The 24,093-nt window shown below is 29.2% G+C and overlaps 2 protein-coding genes and 1 pseudogene across 12 annotated transcripts in view; 2 read left to right on the plus strand and 1 right to left on the minus strand.

The window, feature by feature from the left end:
• The window catches only part of LOC149891334 (uncharacterized), a 111,099-nt gene that overhangs the window by 62,287 nt on the left and 24,719 nt on the right, over nucleotides 1–24,093 (plus strand). For 4 of the 10 annotated variants that reach the window (XM_090083002.1, XM_090082995.1, XM_090082996.1 and 1 more), the window contains 5 exons: nucleotides 1,224–1,337; nucleotides 6,215–6,328; nucleotides 8,164–8,277; nucleotides 21,896–21,939; nucleotides 22,261–22,352. In XM_090083002.1, coding sequence (XP_089939128.1) covers nucleotides 1,224–1,337; nucleotides 6,215–6,328; nucleotides 8,164–8,277; nucleotides 21,896–21,939; nucleotides 22,261–22,352 — 478 coding nt within the window. Of the gene's footprint in view, nucleotides 1–1,223; nucleotides 1,338–6,214; nucleotides 6,329–8,110; nucleotides 8,278–21,895; nucleotides 21,940–22,260; nucleotides 22,463–24,093 lie in introns of those variants that run through there. The other 6 variants (XM_090082998.1, XM_090082999.1, XR_016451096.1 and 3 more) reach the window with 5 other exon arrangements.
• Nucleotides 1–24,093, plus strand: part of LOC149891335 (uncharacterized) — a 216,200-nt gene that overhangs the window by 50,528 nt on the left and 141,579 nt on the right. The window lies entirely within an intron of this gene.
• Nucleotides 2,084–4,998, minus strand: LOC145180936 (uncharacterized; annotated as a pseudogene). Its single transcript, XR_016451098.1, has 2 exons — nucleotides 4,562–4,998; nucleotides 2,084–4,449 (listed from the first exon to the last, which is right to left on the minus strand). The product of XR_016451098.1 is annotated as an uncharacterized LOC145180936 (transcript).

Raw genomic sequence — 24,093 nt, forward strand, 5'->3', positions numbered from 1 at the left:
GGGATGCTGCAGTCCTTTACTTTTATCCCCATGGGTAATGGGTATTATTTTCACTCTTTTATAATGCAATATTTTACTTAAATAAAAAAAACTAAATAAATCATTCTAAAATGAGAAAGCTCTACTTTGATTGAAATTTAATTAGAGTTAAAATGTTTAAAGTTAAAAATACTTTTTGTGTGGTCTTTATGTATGTATCTATATATTTAACTACATTTACAATTAATTAACTAATTTGAAAAATGATTGAAATAAATACGTTTATTTTTAATTCTTTTATGTATGTCCCATTCAATGAGACATACTTAATGAGTGGGACAAATGCCATGCTCCAATAAAACTCTCTTTTTTTCAATTGCGAAATGGAAATCAAATTTTTTTGTTTTACTATATCATTGAGCAAGAGTCGGTGGTTATCAAACATATTTAAATGTATATATTAAACAATTTTATCTACGTTTAAAAAGCATTTTGCAAAAACTGTCCCATTCATTGAGGTTTTCCCCTACATACATACATATAAACATAACTACATACATTTTTAACGCACATAACATGCATACATACATACATACTTACTTAATTAATTGTAGATTAATATATGTTTAATTTTTATGCCTATGTTTCTATATGTATTATTTATATATATATATATATATATATATATATATATATATATATATATATATATATATATATATATATATATATATATATATGTATATATATATATATATATATATATATATATATATATATATATATATATATATATATATATATATATATATATATATATATATATATATATATATATAAAGACTTCACTGGAAAACCGATTAAGCTAGATTTTTGCTTTTTTTGTGTTTATGCCCCTGGTAATTTCGGTTTTCGTTTGGCCATGTAACAATTGACTATATAACTAGAAAATCTGTCAAATTATACAGATATTTAGCTTAACAAATAAGTGAGCTAATGTGTTTTGAAGTTCAAAATCTTATTTTCTCAAAACAATATTAATGCAGCTTGATATTTTTTCCAGTGAGGTCTTCATATATATAGGAAATGATACATTTAACTGTATTGAAATATACACTCGTACTAATACGCATAAGAAACACAATTTTAAAAGAAATCCTATGCAACCGCAACCACGTTTTCTGTTTTTGCATATTGGAGTTGTTCACCTTGCTTAACGTAATGTTTTTGATTTTCTTTTAAAGATCCATGCTACTCATATGGCTGTTCTTATGCATGCAATGTCATATCAAACAATGCAGTGTGCTTGTGTCCTGTTGGAATGATATTGGCATATGGCGGCAGAGAATGTGTAACAGGTACTGTGCAATTCTTTCCTACAATATGGAAATTATATTGATAAGGAATCGATAAGAGTTAAATTACCAAAATAGTTTAATCAATTCATATCTTGTTAAAACTGTTGTTTACATATGGGTCATTCCATGTCAAATCAACTAAAAAAAAATAATTCGGCACCATACCATCTTAGATTTTGCTGATTTTTGGAATACAAGCTTGAATTAATAAAAGAAAACTTCACTCCAAATTTTAGTGTCTGACTCCTTACCGTTTCAGAGATACTGATATTTGGTCCCAGTCTCTTTTTTGACTATTTTTTTCAGCGCCATTTATTTTTTAGGCTTATTGCATGACACAATTAGCTTTAACTTATAAAATACTTGTTTAATAGTGGTCAAAATTTCTATCTAACTATTTTTTAGGGTGAGGAACTCAAAAATCATGGGTAAAATACACAAAAATTTAAGCTTCTATATGAAAATTCAATTTCAAAATGGTGTAACACTTTTCGTAAGTTTTTTGATGCCCCGTACAAAAAAATGTTTATCTCGAGATGCCTAAAAGATAAAATTCTGAAATTTTTTCCTAATGTTCTATATGTAACAAACTCCATAATACAAAAAAACTGCAAGGGTTTTTTTTTTTAAATCAGATTTATTCGCGTTCAAAGTCTTATAATAATAAACCCAAAAAATTTCAAAATTACACTAAAACCATGAAAATAATTAAATTGCAATGAGAAAAACTAAAAATAATAGGCAATAAGAATTGACAATCTTCCACATTTAATAAAAATAAAAAATCTTTGAAAGATAACAAATTAGTTCTCTGGTTTAAAGTTTGCCCAGCTATCTTCAATGCTCTGGTGATCTATTTCACTGATTTTGTATTGTCTTCCTGTAACAGTTGTTGGAATATTAATCATTAACAATAAGTTTGTTGATGGAACCCAGCACACATCATCTCTAGAAGGCCAATAATATGACCTTGAAGGGTAACATGGATGCATGAATCTAACTAGAAAGTCTTTATTTTCAACATCAGTTTCCTCAACTAGTCCGATCCATGGATTGTTATCATATATCAAACATACAATTGCGCCAATGCTTATATTAGACAAGAATTCTTTAATAATTTCATCAGTTTGAAAATTAAAAACAAATGAATACTCCAATTGTTCAGAAACAATTTTAGTTCCAATTTTTGTGTTTCTTATTGGAACAAAATTGTGATAGGTGCGAGTGCCTGGTAATGTTTTTGCAGTTGCATATCTTTGCTCCATTTCACTTCGAATTATTGTGTTTGACTCCTTAGATATGTAATAAAAATTAATTCCTTTGATTTCGTTTTGGCAAAAATTAAACATTGCAGATGCTGTAAGAATATGATTTGTTGTTGTTTGATGAAGGCTAGCAATTGAAGTTAGTCTTTTTACAGTCCCGCCAATACCATCACAGGGTGATTTACCGTGACTTGTTGCAAAGAAAGACTATGTACATTTCATACCAAAATCTTGTTCATGGTGGCATATATTTATGAAGTGTTTGCAGTTTTTGTACTGGCCAACACACCCATCTGAAAAGTAATGGACAGTTTCTATTTGATGAGAAATATTGCTTTTAATATGTTCAATTGCTAGCTTCATCACATGATAAACCGTATCTACATCATGCAGTAAATCATCTGAGATGAAACATAATGAATCACATTTGAGGACATTATTTTCTTTATAGTAAATTACTGTTGGATGCAATGTTGCTTGAATTTTGTTCCAGTGAAAACTTTGTATTTCGTCTTGTACAACAAACTCATAATTTTCTGAGAAATCTAAAAGGACAACAACCTCAGTACTACTTAACTCATTTTTTAACTTTCTTAAAGAAGCAGCTTGACTTTTTGCAATGTAAGAATGAACAGTAAGTTTTTGTAACTTATTTTTCAAAATATTAATAAAGCTACTTGTCGTTTCTGTTAGACTTAATAGCTCAGATTGGTCTGTTGTTTTCCATTGTTTATAATCTATACAATAATCATCATCTTCATCAATATCGTCTTGAGAGTATAACTCATTTTCAAGATAATGTACTAATGCAGAATCTTCTGGGCACATAGGGCAATGATGTATCATGCAATTCTTGTTAGCCCTACTACAAACAAGCATATCAATAAGTTCGTGATAATCCTTTGATAATTCAACTGCACTAATCATTAACTTAACATTTTGATGGTAGGTGCACACACATACTGTATGCGTACCAGATGCTCCTACTGTAATGCACTATTTTGGACGATGTGAGCAAATGTTAGAAAAACAAGTCTTTATATCTGGATAACAGGTTTTAAACTTTGCATATAGCTCTTTTAGATTTGAGAGAATCAAACGTTTTTGCATATGAGATCTTCGAGCTATACTGACAAAATCTTTTTTACCAGACATTAGTCTGCTATTTTCATCATTACAATAAAATTCAATAATTTTATCTACTGATTCTTGAGGTGTTTTCTTTCCTTTTTTTTTTTCAGGAAAAGATAAAATACCATTTTTCTGCAGCAATTTGCGTGATATCTGCACCATGTAATTAGTAACATTAAATTCTTTTTCTATATCTTTGTGTGACCAAGAAATTGGAACCAGTGTTAGTAGTTGAATTTTCTGATTACGATTGGAAATTAACATTTTTTCTTTGATTTTTCTAATAAGTATATCCATGTCATTTGCTTTACCTTTGACTTCCTTAGATAATTTATTGAAGGAATCTTCTTGGCTTAACTCTTCAGGATCTATATTTAAAGTCCTTGCAATGCCTAACTTTACTGTTTTTTGAACATGTAACAATTTGTTTTTGCCAAGAGCAACTCTAGAGTGACTATTTGCTGCATGCATTTTGAGAGGACTTATGTTCATAATCGTCAAAGAAGAATTGAGATTTTTTTTTAACAACTCGTTTATATTAGGATCATTATCTTCATCTTCATAAACCTGGCTACAAGTTGGTTCCATTTGTCCATCATCCTTAAATGACATAAATTTAATCATACATGAAGGACATATCTTTTCCCCAGGAATAACATTAATACCAATATTTTTCAATTTCCTAGCAAGTTGCATATTAATTTCTTTACATCCTCCTAAAAACATAAGTGATAACTACTGCTTCAGTAAATATTTTGTAAAAATATATATAATTTATATAAAATTACAATAAAGTTTTCAAAGCGTTTCATGATTAAGTAATAATACCTTTTCTTCTTTTTCCTTTGTGTGAATTAAATGGATCACAGCAAGTTATGTGGATTGCCGAATAACGTTTTAAATAAACATATTCATGGTGTAGGCAAACCGTTGCATTTTCATCATATTGAATGCCAGAACGACTAATTATCAAGTCTTTTTCAACATCATTAAGACTTGAAACTTTCTTGATATCATGGGATTTTACATATGTTTGTTTGTTACAAATTTCTTTATTTGTTATTCCAATTGAACATATTTCTTTATCATTCATATTTTTTAGTTCTGTAAGAAACAATTTTAAAATAATTATTGTTTGAAGATTTGAAAATAGAAAATCCTTTAGCTATTAAACATAATGATCTTAGATGTGAAATGCAAACAAGTTTATATGTTAGAACTGCACCTGAGACAGCAAGATTCTAAAAATCTTTTAAAAAAATGCAAAAAATAAATGCAAATAACTTTTTTTCATTATAAAATAACAATTTTTTCCTAATTTTTTTATAAAACTTTGAATAAAAATAAATCTGATTTAAAAAAAAAAACCCCTGCAGTTTTTTTGTATTATGGAGTTTGTTACATATAGAACATTAGGAAAAAATTTCAGAATTTTATCTTTTAAGCATCTGGAGATAAACATTTTTTTGTACGGGGCATCAAAAAACTTACGAAAAGTGTTACACCATTTTGAAATTGAATTTTCATATAGAAGCTTAAATTTTTGTGTATTTTACCCATGATTTTTGAGTTCCTCACCCTAAAAAATAGTTAGGTAGAAATTTTTACCACTATTAAACAAGTATTTCATAAGTTAAAGCTAATTGTGTCGTGCAATGAGTCAAACAAATAAATGGCGCTGAAAAAAATAGTTAAAAAAGAGATTGGAACCAAGTATCAATATCTCTGAAACCGTAAGGAGTCAGACACTAAAATTTGGAGTGAAGTTTCCTTTTATTAATTCAAGCTTGTATTCCAAAAATCAGCAAAATCTGAGATGGCATGGTGTCAAGCATAAATTGAACTGAGCTGGAATGACCCATATACATATAAATAACTGTATACAAACATATATACATAATACATACATAAAGATATACATTCTTACATTCTTACATAAAATCATATATACATGCATAAATCAATGTTTTTGTTATATGTATATATTTATACATATGAATATATATATATATATATATATATATATATATATATATATATATATATATATATATATATATATGTATATATATATATGAAGACTATACTGAAAAAACGATCAAGCTGCATTTATACTTTTTTGTGTTTTTGCCCCTGTTAAATTCGGCTTTAGTTTTACCATATAATAATTGACTATATAACTAGAAAACCGACCAAATCACACAGATATTTAGTTTATCAATTAAGTGAGCTATGGTGTTTTAAGTTTAAAATCTAATTTACTCAAAACAATATTAATGTGGCTTGATCGTTTTTTCAGTGTGGTCTTCATATATATAAGAAATGATACATTTATCTTTATTGAAATATACACTCGTACTTATACGCATAATAAACACAATTAAAAAAGAATGTTCTAAGAAACCGCAGCCACGTTATCTGTTTTAGTATACTGGAGTTGTTTACCTTGCTTAACAAAATGTTTTTGATTTTCTTTTAAAGATCCATGCTATTTATATGGGTGTTCTCATACATGCAGTGTTGTATCATACAATACAGTGTGCTTGTGTCCTGCTGGAATGAAATTGGCATATGGCGGCAGAGAATGTTTAACAGGTACTAAGCGATTCTTTCCTACAATATGAAAATTATATTGATAAGGAATTGATAAGAGTTAATTTACAAAAATAGTCTGTCAACTCATATCTTGTTAAAACTCTTGTTTACATATACATATAAATAACTATATACATACATATATAGATAATACATACATAAAGATATACATTCGTACATACTTACATAAAATCATATGTAGATGCATAAATATATGTTTTTTTTAAATGTATATATTTATACATATGTATATATATATATATATATATATATATATATATATATATATATATATATATATATATATATATATACATATATATATATATATATATTTATATATATATATATATAAATATATATATATATATATATATATATATATATATATATATATATATATATATATATATATATATATATATATATATATATATATATATATACATTCTCTGCCGCCATATGCCAATTTCATTCCAGCAGGACACAAGCACACTGCATTGTATGATACAACACTGCATGTATGAGAACACCCATATAAATAGCATGGATCTTTAAAAGAAAATCAAAAACATTTTGTTAAGCAAGGTGAACAACTCCAGTATACTAAAACAGATAACGTGGCTGCGGTTTCTTAGAACATTCTTTTTTAATTGTGTTTATTATGCGTATAAGTACGAGTGTATATTTCAATAAAGATAAATGTATCATTTCTTATATATATGAAGACCACACTGAAAAAACGATCAAGCCACATTAATATTGTTTTGAGTAAATTAGATTTTAAACTTAAAACACCATAGCTCACTTATTTGATAAACTAAATATCTGTGTGATTTGGTCGGTTTTCTAGTTATATAGTCAATTATTATATGGTAAATCTAAAGCCGAATTTAACAGGGGCAAAAACACAAAAAAGTATAAATGCAGCTTGATCGTTTTTTCAGTATAGTCTTCATATATATATATATATATATATATATATATATATATATATATATATATATATATATATATATATATATATATATATATATATATATATATATATATATATATATAGGGGAACCCGGAGTAAGATGGGATGCTGGGGCAAGACGGGATTATGAATTTGCGCAACATCAGCTGCATGTTTTGGAAAAGGCGAGGTACCAGACTGTGAAATTTTGATCACATGATGTTTTGACTACAACGAGAATGAAAGTTTTAAACGCATAGAAAAAATATTAGAAAAAGTTTAATTTTTAGATGTTTGATGTAAAATGCGATGAAACTGATAAAGATATATAAAATATAAAGAAGTAAGTTTTCACTGAACCTGCAACTTGTTACTTTAATGCTGACTTATATGACTGAATTTGTGATAAATTAATCGAGCTTACACGGCATTTGTTACTTAAAACATTGCTAACTTATCTTCACGGGGGGAAATATGTAGGTGTCTTCGTGTCCCAATCTGACTGTTTTGCTTAAGTATCCCGTCCTACCCCGGGTTCCCCTATATATATATATATATATATATATATATATATATATATATATATATATATATATATATATATATATATATATATATATATATATATATATATATATATATATATATATATATATATATATATATATACATATATACATATTTATATGTACTTGTTTATCGGTATATATCTTTATGTATATATATATAAAATTTTATTGAAATATATATTCGTACTGGCACTTACAATAAACACAATTAAAGAAGTGTGACCTAATTAACCGCAGTTTCATTTTCTGACTTAGCATATTGCAGTTGTTCAAATTGTTAAACGAAAGTTTTAGTTCTTCCTTCAAAGATTTGTGTTATGCCGTGGGCTGCTCTCATGCGTGCAGTGTCGTGAACACCTTTATAGTCTGCTCGTGTCCAGCTGGAATGATATTGGATTCTAAAGGCAAGCATTGTTTCACAGGTACTGAGCATTCAATTCATATAATTTTGATTTTACATTGTGAGGGTGGCTTTTTTTAATGTTTCAAGTTATCTTATTTAATTTAATGTTTGTTTGCTATTGTTTAGTGAAGGTAAGGGTAAGAAGAAGGGGAATGTTTGGGTTTTATAGTTATTAGATTAGGTATATGAAGGTTGGGATCGAGGTTCGTGGTCTGGGTAATACTTGATTAGGTAAGGGCGATGTTTGGGGATTGTTTGGTTATGAATGGGCAAAGTTTAAAATAAAAGGGCTAAACTTATATTCGTCTTCCTCAGTATATTCTATAATGTAATAAAACTCAACAAATGTTCTATTGATGTGTAATGGTTAGCACTCTTATATTCATAACTTTTATATAATACAAATAATATTTTTTTACGCTTCTTGCAGTATTCAATACTGTTTATATCAATTACTCCTCTTTATTTTATTTTTTCTTTATTACAAATACCTATTCTTTAATTAAATCTTTTGGTCATTCTCCAACAATTAATATTAAAATCTTCTTCTTTTCTTCTTTTATTCAACTGCTTATAAAACTACTTGTTCATCAAAGTATTCTTCTTATCACAAAATTCTCTCTCTTTTTAAAATTCTTCTTAAAACTTGATGTCCGACAGCAGGATGTCGGAAATTGCGTATCGTAAGTTTTTTTTATATCATCATAATATCATGACCGAAAAATTTGAACGATACAGTGTCGTTATTTTTCGATTCATTAGGATATTTATCGTTTAGTTATGGTAAAGATCGTAACTCATATCGTAAAAATGATAATGATACTTATCGATTCATTACGATATTTTTTACTTTTTCCTACTTAAAAAATATTTTATTTAAAAACCTAAATAACTGCAATTTAAGTACTGAGAAATGCACTATTTACTATATATATATATATATATATATATATATATATATATATATATATATATATATATATATATATATATATATATATATATATATATATATATATATATATATATATTTTAGAAATATCAAGTTCGCGCGTTTTGATGTTTATCAAAGATAATTAAAAAGTCTTGAAACGAGGCCTATAATTATTGTCCGGTAGACGAAGATTTGACCCGAAATAAATTCTGTACAATCAAATGAAGGCAATTTTTTGAACTTCATCACATAAACAGTGAATCCTGAAAAATCAAGAAAAATCAAGGTTGGGGAAAAATAGTTACGATATTCTGAAAAATGAGATCAAAATATGCAAAATACAGCATATGGCGACATACAACAATGTACATACAAGCAAATATGGTTGATTTTACCTTATGTGTTCTGCTTGTTTGGCGCTGGCTACAAAAGCTTTAAGGAAATATTCAAATAGTGACACATGTCACAAAGGTATATGTAGTCCTATCTTTCAACCATTATTGATTGAGATAAGTGATACATGGGTTAATGAACGAGTAAACGTGAATTGTAACTGAATGTAAAGACAACAATAACTGAATGTAAAGACAACAAAATTAACATTTTAAAACAAATTCAATATCAGTTCACTGGAAATTTTCATAGATGGGAACTGGAAAATAAAAATTTAAAATTTGGAAGAAATTAGTGTGACATGGTGTTGACATGGAGATAATTCCCATGCCATAAAATGAATTAAGATCATTAATAGTACAAACATTATGGTCAAAACTGTCAGCTGAGAATTGTGTCAAAAATTCGGAAAAATTCATAAAAAATTCGGGACAATACATACTCAGCTTTGGCTCACACTCCTTCAACTGTGTAACTGACTGTTTAAAACGACAAACTTCATCATATGAACCCAAGTCTGTACAACATGTTAATCATGTTTTTTTACCAAAAAGATGATCTACAGAAACACCCAATCCATAAGGAATTGGTGCTATAACACTCTTTGGTCTTACTGCCTGAACTATAGTCTGTCCAATAGATACTCGCTTAACATCGTTGCAAAAAAGGTTATCAAGGAAAGTATTTAGTAACTTCAGGATCCAATTCTTGGCAGTCCGCAGATTATCAAAATCTCTACATGCCAGATAGTTCTCCATCGAATAATTTGCGTCACCTATAGCTGACTTCAACAATTTTTCAGCTTTAACAACTATACGCTCGCTATCCTCTTGCACATTACTGTTCCGCGACTCATACCATTTAGAATTCACTATATACGCTGCCATTTTCCGCCAACAAATCACATAGTTTCTACCTTCAACTTCAGCAAAAACAATATGGTCCTTATATCGGTCAAATAGTTCAACTTTAAGCCAGGGTTGAGAATAAATTTGGTTGCTACTTGAAAGTGATCTAGCTTTTTCAGTTAACTCAGCTAATGTGAGCAATTCATTATTAGACATCTCTAACCACGCGCATAGTTTTTCAAATGCCGCATCTTCGTTACTATCAACTGGAAGGCCGGATTTTTCAAATGTTGATGATGCAGAAAAGTCTGTATGACACTTCCTAAGATAAACTGCCTCTTCAGCAACTAGACAGTAATATGAATTCAGACGAGCTTGCACTTCAATCGCCTTTGTATCAGTTTGTCCTGCCATTAATAAACACTTGTAATGCACAAGTTAATAAACACTTGTATGCACAGTTTTCTAGAACCCTATCTCGAAGTTCAATTGTCTGAACACGCCTATAATCACATCTATCAGGATGTTTGACCTTCTGTATGCATAGCTGTGTGCACAGAAAACAATGAGACTTCAATTTAAATGGTGTTGAAGAGAACCTTAGTACTTTACATGCAAGAGTCTTAGCTCCATCATTTTTTTCGGCAATCATTCTTTTTGATGCTCGACTAATGCTGTAACTGTTTGTGTACTTCTTGCGACAGCCAGCATGTACTTTGACTACTGATGGGTCAGATAAAAAATAATTGTTCAATTCATAATCATTATATGACAGGCAACATGTCATGAATGATTCCAAGCCTTTTTTGCCCACACAAACAATGTTTTCTGCATATTGAATATCAAATTGTGATCAACATATGACACAAAAAAATTCGCTGAAAATGGCAGACATTTCGTGTAGCACAATACTTAATGGGATGCACAAAAGCAGCAAATATTTGTTGGTAGCAAAGTAACCAGAAGCTTGATAAACACTTGCCAAGATCACAGATGACAGTTAGCTTAATTGAAGAATTCTGCACGCAAACATCAAGCAATTCAAAACATCAGTGTATCTGTAAACAACTACTTTCATCATATTCATCTTATGCATCATATGCAACAATAAACAATCGAATAGGTGTTCATAATTCTAAAACCAGTCTATAAGCAATAATTTATTCATAAACATTAACACTAACAAGAATGTGCAATATGCAAATGGCATATTATCGTTCAGTTACTCTAAATGCACTTTTCAACGGGTTGCCCAAGGTTGATTACTCTAGATTTTTGTATATACGATGCTAAATATATCTTTTACAATAATCACAACTCAAACGTTTGTACAGAATTTATTACCGGTTTATCAAAATATACAACTGAATGACCCGACTATAAAAACGGCCTCGTTTCAAGATTAAATCAAAAAATTAATTCCTGAAAATATAAAATCATTTTAACATGTTAAGTATAACGTTAAATATAACATCAAAATACGAATATAATCTTATTTTAATAATATAACATCATAAATCTAAATATAACGTTATATATAACGTTACAATTCGTACTTAAGAATTGAATGATGTTATAATGATGTTATTTTTTTTAATATAGATATATATAGATATATAAATATCGATAGACAGATAATAGATTGATAATAATAACAATAATATTCATAAACCCCATTACTATGAAATTTATTTGGCATTTAATTTTGCCTAAATAAATATTTGAAGTAACAAAATAGCTTTGTTTTTGTATTGACCTATTGTATATAAGGCAGTTAAACGATCAGTATGAATTATGATTTAATTAAAAGAAGAACAATTGAAAAAGTTTTTTAATTCAAAGTTCGCTTAAAGATTGATTTGAGAACAATAACTTGAATTAATTATGTCACGTGATTTCAATCAAAATTACCATAATGTTGTAATTGAAAATTGATTTACCCTTAAACGATTAAAACACCAATATAAAAAGGAAATCATCAAGTTTTCTAAACTAAAAAAAACCTAACGAAAGTTTCGGTTCATTATGGTAGTGCACAGTGGGTCAGGTCGCGGACAAAAAAAAAAAAAAAACATTCTAAATAATGACATTATTGTATACCACTTTATAGCTTAAACATCCAGCTTTTATTAAAAGGTATATATTTTTGTATAATTATCATGCCGTTTGCATTTAATGCTGTTGGTAAAAAAACATATGCATTTTATTCAAAATGGTTATGAAATGATTGGGTCTCAGTGAGATTAGATTAGTGTTAAAGATTTATTTTAATAATTATGCATCTTAAAATAACTATTTATAACATTTTGTAAATGTGTAAATGTCATTAATATTTTTAGAAATATATTGATATTTGTTAATATGTAATACAAAAAAAATTGAAGTTGACTGATCCTAATATTTTGGATACAGTTGCATGAATTTAACTGCAAATAATAACTTATCTACTTTCATGAAGCATCTTCGACAAAGGCGGCATATATGCAAAAGTTCTAAAGTTCGTTTTGAAGAGAACAACAAGAACTAAAACAAGGACAAGGTTTCTGTTAAATTAAAGTAGAAAAAATTACAAGAACAAACAAAAGAACAACTTGGAGTTGTTATTGATGTCCCCAGTTGGGTGGGTCAGGTGCATCGAATGAGGGAAATACTGGGAGAATGTTTTTTGAGAATGCTCAAATAATATCTAGCATTTCTGGATTTGATTTACACTTAATAAAAATGATTTAAGTTGTGTTACAAACATAATCCTCAGGATTGCAAATCAATCCAGATGCTTTCCAAATGCTTTGTGTAAATGTTGCAAATAGATACCTAGTAAGCACACTAAGTTAAAAAAACGTTGATCGACGTTGATCAATATTATTTCAACGTTGTTTCAACGTAGTGTGCTTCCTGGGTATGTGGAACTCTATTTATGGTATTATATGCTACAAAGTTTACACCGCATTTTATCATATGGACATGAAGTTGTACGACAATTTTCATTACCTACAGGTTTGCTCTCTGAAGAAGCTCAAGAATCACGCAACAATGATTTTAAGAAATTTGAAGAGCATTTTTCACTCAAATGTTCCCGAAAAAAAACTAACATGGATCTTTTAAGAAGGCTTCTTTGTTCCTCTGATCCACTTATCCAATAGTTATAGAAAAAAATCCAGTAGCTATAGAAAAAAATGATCAAGCAAAAAAAAACCAGTTGATCCAGATGTGATGCAACTTTTAAAACCACCTTTTATTACATCATAACCAGTACCCTCACAACTTTCTTATTAAAATATACACAAAAAGGTTTAAGCTTTGAGTTCTTTTTTTAAATGGAGTAGGTAGTTTTAAGCAATATAAAATTAAGCCCATGAGGTGTATAAAAACACCTATAATTAGTAATTGGGTATTTAATTAATCTTTCAAATGCATAAAAAAGTTTTCAATCAAACTGCCACATTAATATTAGTCTAGTTTAAAACTTCGTTGTTTAGAAAGTCACTTAAGCTAGCTACTATGCAAGATGAACGATTGCTAAGCATTCCAGGTGGCCCTATCAACCAAATAAAAAAATTCAAAAGTGCCACTCTATTCGTAATATGAAAAATTCCTAATCTGGCAATTATGGGGGTAATACGATAAATGTTTTAAAAGTTAGTACTATTAGGCCGGGTGAATAAAAATGAGCAACTGGTTTTACTCATAATTTGGTCTGCTTTATGTGAATAAAAACTTCAGCAGTTTTCTTCATATTTTTATTCGCGTAAAGGTAAGCAATTTACCCAGTAATTGCTCAATTTTTTGTGAGTAAAAACTAAGGAAAAGCTGTTAAAGTTTTTATTCACGTAAAGCTGACCAATTATTGAGTAAAAGCAATTGCTCATTTTTATTCACCCGGCCTAATGTCTAGTTAATAATGATTTGGTAAATAAAATGTTGCTAAGCAATTTAGGTATCCATAGAAAGCAAGTATTTAAACTAACGTCAACGTTTAAACCGCAATCCTCAAATTATTAAACAGTGAAAAAATGGCTCTTAAATCTTTTTTATATAACAAGTTATTAGTTTTGTCAAGTAAGAGTGAATTCTGGCCCATTGTGTAGCGGTTTGAACTGAAAATTTGGCCGAAACAAAAAAAGTATAAGGTTGTTGAAGCCAAAATTTCGGATTCGGTTTTCCATTCGTTATAATTAGCGACAGCATTTCCTCAAGACTATAATTTAATTACATAATAAGTATTTATTGCCATTAAAAAAGTGGACTTTCCCGAATTTTAATTAAATTAACCACAATTGTTTTAACTATTTAAAGGAAAAAATTTTTTGGAATGCTTTTTATTTTTTCAACTTTTTATTCAAAAAAATAAACAGTTAAATTCTCCTCCTAACCGCCTGAGCCGTTTTTAACTACTTAATTTAAAAAATGGCATTAAAAATCAGGCGATTTTTAATTTTCATCGATATTTTAATCAATAAGTTAAAAAAATATATTGCAAAGTAACGTAACATTTAGTTATATCTTATACAAATTATTGCAAAATATCTAATGTAAAACAACTTAACATTTAGTTATATCTTATACAAAATATTGTTTAATATCGAATAGTTTCGAAAACCAAACGATATTTTATCGGAGCGTATCGAATCATATCGAAACTCAAAAAATATCGTTATACATTTTTTAACGATAAATTATGCGATATTTATCTCTAAAAGCGATAATGATATCGTGCATATCAAAACCCAAACGATATTTTATCGGAATCATATCGAATCATATCGGATCATACCAATTCATATCGAAACCCATTATTGTAAAAAATATCGGTTAGTTTTGGTCTTTCAATAACGATACGCAGATGCTTAGAGAAAAAATATATCGTAACAAATCGATATTTATCGTTATCATTTTTACAATGAGTCACGTTATTTATCGTTACTAAACGATAAATGTTATAATGGCTCGTTAAATATCGACACTGTATCGTGCAAATTTTTTGTTACGATATTATGTTAAAAAAAAAAATTACGATACGCACATTTCCATATCTTGTGGTATCGTATCGTCATAGCAAAAGTTTCGATACGCAGATGCTCAGTATAAATAGAGTAAACACTTTATTAGTGGTACGTTGACTTAAATGTAACAAATGTAAACAGTGATGATCTTCAAAATTTTATTTATAATACATAATCGGTATTATTTGAAATCACCTTCGGATCACCTAGACAATTCCATTTACCTAGAGTATTAAATGCTGATCGCAATAAAAAAAGAATGCAGACCCTTCACAAAATGTCGTTGTAAGTTCAATATAATATCTTGACATCTTAACGCTGAAAAATTTGTTAAAATAGGAATACTTGCATTTACAGCTTTAATCAAAACTAAATAGCGAACAAAAACGAAAAAAAAAAAAAATAAAAATGATTAAAAAAATGGTAAACAAAGTAATCTGTAAAGTTTTACTGCTAAAAGCAAGAGAATTGAATCGCTTGAAAGCTAAAAATCATTAGCTAAAAAATTGGGTTTTGTTAAAATTCCTCTCTTTTTAGCTAATACTTTTGACTTCCCAAAATATATTTAAAGAAGAAAAGAGAATAACGCTTACTATTGTAAGCCAACTTTTGTTTTTTAACAAAATTAACAGCAACAATCTAAAAGCGTTCCCCAAATGACAAATTAACTAAAAGATTAAGTTAAATTAAAACATCTCGTAGCATTCAATGTGGCATAGCTAGAAAAATGCGCAAACAAAATGGGAAATAATCACGTTGACTTAAGTTTTTTTTGTTGTGAAAATTTGAGAACCATGAAGCAAAAGTAAAGCTGAGTTCTCATGACTTTGTAGAGCTCATGCAGCCAAAAGCGTCAAGGTTGAGTTTATTTTTACTAGATGTTAAAAATAGCAGTTTCTCAGTGTTGATGAACCTAAAAACTCTTGTAAGTCTTGTTGATCACGCAAGAGAAAGGCTCGAATAGGCTTATGATTGAATTATTATCAAAAGCTCAATCAAGCACAGAGCTTGCAAAAGAAGTGAGCTTTCGGCAGCCAACTTAACGATAATAAGACTTTTTATTTTATCAGCGTAATCATTATTTTGAATTAAATATGTTCCATTTTTGAGTTTGTTTTAAAATACAGCAAATATAACCATTATTTTTTTTTAATCAATAAAGTCATTACAAAGTACAATCCAACAAAAATGAAGTTATATTATCTAAAATTTTCATATTAAAATAAATTTACCAGCTTTAAGTAAATTTTTTTCTGGAAAAAAAAAAGTTATTAAATTGGACTTTGTTTGACAATAAAAAGATTTCCAATGGTTATATTGGTTGTGTGTTAAAATCCTGGTACAACTGACTTTAGCTATTGGATTTTTAAAACTAGTTTAATGTAAAGTAAAAGATTGACTGAATTTTGATCTAACTTAAGATAATAAACCTTATTTAAAGCTGTTATGAACATCACAAAAATAACTTAAGATTTTTTTTACTCGCTCTCTACCTAAAGGAAAAGATGTTGAGTATATGACCAACTGTCATCAATTGCTTCATTTTGTTTACAAATATGTTTTCGTTGCTTGATCTAGATTGTCTTCAATCATTTCAAATCCTTAACTACTTAATAACTGAAATAAGTATATCAAATTTAGTTGAATATATTTTGGAAAAATTGTCATAAGAAAACAAGAAAAGTTCTTATGCGATAAAACGATGTAATAGAACAACTCATGGGTTTTAAAACTACAATAAGCATATCATTAAATACATGGTATATTGTTATAAGAACTTAATACTTTTATGCTTCAGTTACCTAATTTTTTATCAAACTGTTGACAATATTTCAATTCGGCAAAAACATCAATAGTTTTTCAAATTAAAAAAATGGATTTTGATATATTTATGTTTTATTTTTTTAAACAATTTAAGTATTAATTACACCATATAAAAAACAGTAATGTGTGAAACTCGAGAACTTTTCATTTCATTTTGATTTAACTTACACCTATGCTCAAAAGTTTAATCAAGAAATTTCTATCAAACTTTTGAGGGTTTATTCAACTAAAGTAAATTAGGAAAATGAACTTAATTATTTTTTTTTTTCTTTTAAAAAAACAATCAATTAGCTATGCAATAAACATTTATAAGATAAAATTAAATAATTAATTAAAGATAAAATGAGTTGCATAAAAGTTTAATCGAGTTAAGGTATAGAATATAAAGATTTAAAAAAGATACAAACTTAACAATCAAAGTGTCCTTATTTGGCTTAATAGAAAAGAAGAACTCGTCTCTGCATTGATTCAACCAATTTTATGCACATTTCATCTGGCACTTTTAACCAATACTCGTTCAGAAGTTGCTTTAAACGCTCAGTTGATTGAATTTGATGGTTTACCAATTGAGTGTCAATCCATGGCCAAATATTTTCTACGAGGTTGATATCTGGTGATCTAGGGCACCAAAGCAACAAATTGATCTTTTTTTTGTTAAACCAATGTGTTCTACTTTGTGTTGTGTGTGCTGGAGCCCCGTCTTGCTGGACAATGTTTTGCTTGCTTTTGCCAAACAATTGCCTAATCGATGGAATCAAACTTATTTCAAGTGTATTTTTGTAGGTATATTGTTTAATACGGCCATTATACAGCTCACAAAAACCTAGGCCTTTGTGGGAAAAACATCCCCATATGCCTTCTGAGCCTTCCCCACCTTGTCGTCTTACTTGTAAATAGCGCTCGCAACATTTCTTAGTTGCAAATTATTTAACGTATATTCTTCCTTTGCAATTCACAACCTGAAAATTTGATTCGTAGCTCCAAATCACTTTTGCCCAATCTTCAACTGCCCAATGCAAACGTTTTTGCACCATTTTCGTCTTTTGCGTCGATCCATGATTGGCAGGATAGGCTTTCTTATTGCAATGTATCTTATTTACTAACGATCTTCTAACGAGATCTCTGCTTACATTTCGATTAGAAATAGATTGGTTGAATATTTGAGCTAGCGTTTTGTTGCTGAGCCTTGGATTTTCTCTACTGGTTCTTAATATGCTACTTTTGTCGCGATCACTGAGCTTTGATTATCTTCCAGAACGAGGCATGTCAACAACCTTACCTGTCAGCTCCCAGGTTCTCGCGGTTTTCCTAATGCGAAATTCAGAAACGCCCATAAGTTTACTAATTTCAACGTTATTATGATTCTTTGATTTGACCAGTCCGATAATTTGCCATTTGATGCTCTCTGACACTGCTTTTATAGCGAATTTACTGAATTTGCAAGCGAATTGAAACTTAAAAGATTGCAGTCATTCTTTAGATAATTTTTAGCAATGAAAATGTTTTTTTGTAATTTTAAGATTATTTTTATTTAAGAATCACGACTATTCACTTTATTTATCATTTAAAGCGGTAATTAAGTATAGTAGTTAGTTATGAAATGTGAAAAATGTATTATTAAATAACTCGAATTAACTTCTATGTCATCAGTAAAATAAGTTGTCTAACGTTCAATTAGTTTTACGGAAGAAGTGTAGTATGTGTGAACATTTTTTTCCTCTATTTTATTAATACAAACATAAATAGCATAAAACAAAAAAGATAAACTTAGAATCTTTTATCACTCGATTAAACTTTATTAAGAAAGTTTAATCGAGTGTTTTTAACAAAAAACTAGAAGTTTTTTGTTAAAAACACTCGATTAAACTTTTTTGCATAACTGTATAGTATTATTTTTAACAAAAGTTAAACATTTGGATAATCTATAAGCTCATAACTAATAGTTTTTCAAAAAAAGGATGATTTTTCAACAATAGTTAAGCAAAAGAAATAGGGATATACCAAATGACTTTGACCTTCTCCTCCCAGGAAGAAAAAAAAATTTGAAATCATCTTTTTAAATGCTAATTTTTTTGTTAACTTTTTATCGCGAAATCAATTTTCCTGAAAAATTAATAAACGCTTTTGAGTTCATGATCTCTACATTCTTTTGACAAGTAAAGTTTTTTGAAAATGATTGAATTTATAACTGCTAACATCCGTGCCAAATCACGTGGTCAAGCCTGTGATCGTTTTCTATGCAAAATTGGACACTAGCAGATAAATGAAAAGCATTACCTTTAACATCCTTCTTCAGAAGGTAAGGAATCAAACGTATGAAGTAAGACCTGCCGAAGCCCAGTTGGGAAAGGTTTACCACCCAATTACACATAGTTGACATTGAGAGAAAATCTGAGTTGTTTAGCATCCCAAGATTCCATTGTTGCTGAACAAATTGCGGCAAGTGCCTTATCCACAAATGGTGCATCTCCAGAAGGAACAATACGTCTGCCATAGTCTATTAGAGGTCCCTCTTTTCTTTTGATAATAGATTACCAAAAAAAACATTTAATTCTTATATTTCTATGCACTTCCATGTGTTTTAAAAAGAAATATAAAATTTAGGCATTTGAATAAAAAAAACTTGATGCATAACCCTCTCTTTTTTCAGTACAAGTATTCTTTTACTTCCCATCAATGACCTTGTGTGTGTTTAACTTAACAATGGTTTATCCAACGTCAGTACTGATGCTCACTTTAGTCAAAGTATCAAATGTAAAAGAGGTCCTAGCTACAGATCATATAATTGCTCATTCCTTGAACTTTTTGGACTTTAACAACATGGCCCTCATTTCTGAAGGTACTTCCTCTGATTATAATACCAAACTTCGAAGTAATGGCGGATGAGCCTTTCAAAATTTTTGCCTCACGTTAGTTGATAAATATTCATAACTAAACAATGGATTGCCACAAGTAACTCGAAAAAGGCTATTGACCCAGAAATTAACTTGGGTTACAATAATGAAGCGCCAGATACTAGGGGAAGTCTCTGGCGAACTTCCTTAGAACTCTTCCACTGTTGAAGAAATTTGGTTACTCATTGGAGCTAATTCAATAAACCTTTTTGATACTTGTGATTTTAAGCAACCAAACATTTTCTGTAATTTTCAAAGTCATTCAAGTTCAGACCAATGTTGTTACTTTAATCAAAAAATCTGTAACAAAAGCACACCTTATAAACATTGGGCCCACATTAGGAAAGTTTTTAGGATATCAAGAATTCAGGAAACATTCGTGGCAAGACCAAGCTCAACAGAAATTTAATTAATGACCCCATAGTTCATGGATAAAATAATACACTAATTCTTATTATCATTCCTCCAGCTGAACTGCATCTCCTTCTCGTCGCTGTTAATCGATTGTTGTACGAGTGCTTCAATGTACTTAGAGAGATGCACAAAGCTCGTCTTCATCCCTCAACATTGCTAGAAGTAGTTTTTAAGGAAGACAGTTTGAAGGTTATGAGTATTGTAAGCTACTTAGAAATGTGGACTGCCGTTAATAACTTGCAAAATTTGGTTCTGATCTAAGAGAAGGTTAATGATAAAAAGTCAACTAATTGAAGGCCTCTTTTTGTAAATTCCAGACTACGTCAACTGAAAAATGTTTAATTGGATTTTGAAGGTTGCTTTTGCTGTTTGTTGTACCAAACGTATTATATGCTTTAAAACAATAAAAAATGTTTAGCCAGCATGTTTACCCAAAACGAATCCTATATTATGTTAGTATTTCAACTATGTGAAAAAAATTGAAAACGAGAGTCTACTATAATTGTTTTTTTCCTAACTGTTTTCCAAATTTATTAAATTTATTTTTTTTTTAACCTTTACCATGTTTAAAATTATGAAAGGGTGACATTCGAAGGGTTTCATTGCTAAAAAAAGTTCTGGGTTAAAAAGTCCAATTTTCTAAATTTGTACCTGATTTTTCATCAAAATATGAAAATATAAGTGAAAAAAAAAACTCCTAAAATAAGTTACTAATGCATCTCTGTGGAATAAGAAGATCTCTTTGGTCAATTTACAACATACCTGTTAAGTTGAAGATAGATTTTTGTGGCAAAGGTTTTTTGGCAAAGTATATTTTCAATATTTGGGTTTGCAGTTAGATGAAACCCAATAAAACTAGTTTTTTCCAAGATATTTACATGAAATTTGGCACTCATGAAAAAATGCCCTATAATGATAAGCACGCCAAACCTTATTGGAATGCTACATACTAGGGGGATTTTAAAGCAGTTTCGCTTTCACTTGACATTTGCTTTCAATCTTTAAAAAGGAATTTTTAATAATTTTTACTTTTTAATAATTTTTTTTATTCAATCAAGTTAATTTGTTCATAGCTCCCAATTCCTTATTGTAGTGCTATTATTTCTCAGGTTCCTTTTCAAGTATTGAAAACAGACTGTAAAAATGTCATTTATCATAAATCACAAAATATTTATGGGTTACCTGGATATAGCATCTTTTCTTTTCATTTTAACTTTTATTGAAAATGTATAAGTTGATAGCTAGCATAATTAGTAATCTGGCAAAAAAAGGATTTTTTATGGTATACTTTTATATTTTTACTAAAGATCTACATATTTCATTTTAGGTTCGCATATGGTTACTGCAAACTTTGACATTTCAAGTCCTCAGGTGGGATTCTCCAAAAGAATTTTTCTTTTTAAAATCTTTCGTGCGCTGTTAAAACTTCAAAGAAGTTTGAATCACCCATAGACTTTCTAATATATAAACTGTTTTTGATGTTTAAAATAAATTGATAAGAAGTTAATGCAATCATAAGTATGTTTATTGTGTACTTATTAATGCATCCTATTAGAGATCTTAAAAAGAAACTGTCTTGATTTTAATTTCTAGAACATTTTGACTAAAGTCGTGCTATTTTTCTCTTTTTTATGTTTTTTATTCATCTTGTTTTTATGTTTTTTTATTCATTAAGCTTTTTTATTTATCTAGATATCGAAAGATGTTGTTAAGATAATGTTAACATCATATTTCAATGACTACTGCTCACATCACTCTTGTTGTTATGTTAGCTCTAATGAACGGTATATTTGAAACTTGCTATACAAGTAATATCTGCATTTTTTTTGTTGTAAATTTGTCATATTCATTTTTCAAATTAATTAAAACTATCCCAGAGAGCAAGGGTATAATGGTTCTGCACTGGTCCTGTGTAGGCTGCTCCGTTGGACCAGCTGCGGCTGCCAACGTTGGCGAAGCTCGGTTTTGCTCTAAGGATTTTTCATGGACCAGCCGTGGCGAGCCAGTCATGGCAAAACAGCGGCTAGCCCGTGATGGCAAAACAGTGGCTTACCACTACAGAAAGAGATTGGACAGAAAAATGGCTATCCATTACTACAGTTATTGAAATTCTGTATTGAAATTTCTGTCGTGACAATAGTCACGAACAGAAATAACAATATAGAAATTTAATGCTTTTAGTTATTCTAATAGTTGACATTCTCACTGGAATAAAATTATGCTTTACTTTTAGCATCAGTTTAAACCAGGGGTGGCCACAACTTTTTTGATAAGGGCCAAAGTTAGCTTTTCAGCTGTTAAATGGGGCCGGAGCTTTGTAATAATATAGTTTTTTAAAAATATTTTATTTAAAAATATTGATTTGCAAAGGAATAACACTCAAACACACATATTTACTAGCTAACAACATATGCTGGTCACAAGGCTATTAGGTATAATACAAATTATAGTTTATTGGTAATCACGATCCTGCCTTTTTTTCACAATATTTTTAATGTCAATAAGCAATTGACTGGTTGCGATTCTCAATTTTTTCTGCAAGTTAGTATCTGTCAGTACAGATCTTGTTTTGGATTTTGCAAATTTCATACGAGAAAAAACACTTCCACCCAAATATGTTCTACCAAACAAGACACCCATCATTTTTGGATTGTTGACTAAGTTGGAGTACTTATTTCGGTCAAGATTTTTGTAAAATAACAATAAATTTTGTTTATTATATGCTTCTCTCAAAGCATCGCTGCAGTGAAGATCAATTAACTCCATTTGGAATTTATCTGGTACAGTTTCAATATCAGCTGAGAATGGCTCTGTGAACAATTGGATTTTGTCTGCATGATTCTTAACATCTGCAAACATTTTTGAAAATCTCGTTTTCAATTCAGCAATACAGATAACATATATTGCTGTGTTTCTAGGATTCAGCTCACCCAAAGTTGGAAAATGACTGAAATTTCCAGTTCTTAACTGCTGCTCCCACAAAGTTAATTTCAACTGAAAAGCTAGAATAAGGTTGAACATTTTTCCAATTAATTGATCTTTTCCTTGGAGTTCTTTGTTAAGTAAATTGTAATGCTGGGTCAAGTCTACTAGAAATGCAAATTTTTCAATAAACTCTTGTAGCTCTGGTGGATAATCTTTTTTGATAGTTTTGAAAAAATCCAACATATTTTGTTTCAAATCATAAGCTCTTTTCAGCATACTACCTCTGGAAAGCCATCTCACCTCAGTGTAATAAAGCAGACCACCATATTCAGAGTCATTTTCAGCAAGAAAAGCCTCAAATTGCCTACTTCGTGATGCACTGGACTTAATGCTGTTTATTGCTTTAACTACTACAGACAACATTTTCCACACCCATAGTCTTTGCTTTTAAATTTTGCTGATGAATAGTACAATGCAGCTTAATTAATGACAAGTTGTTTTCTGCCATTTCATTTTCCAGTCTGGAAACAACACCCATTTTTTTTCCAATCATTGAGCTGCCACCATCTGATGTAATTTAAATTAATCTGTTGTAAGTCA

This window comes from Hydra viridissima, unplaced genomic scaffold, assembly GCF_058129835.1.
Source record: "Hydra viridissima isolate aposymbiotic clone 2 unplaced genomic scaffold, HvirCarnegie_v1 scaffold_3, whole genome shotgun sequence".
NCBI lineage: Eukaryota > Metazoa > Cnidaria > Hydrozoa > Anthoathecata > Hydridae > Hydra > Hydra viridissima.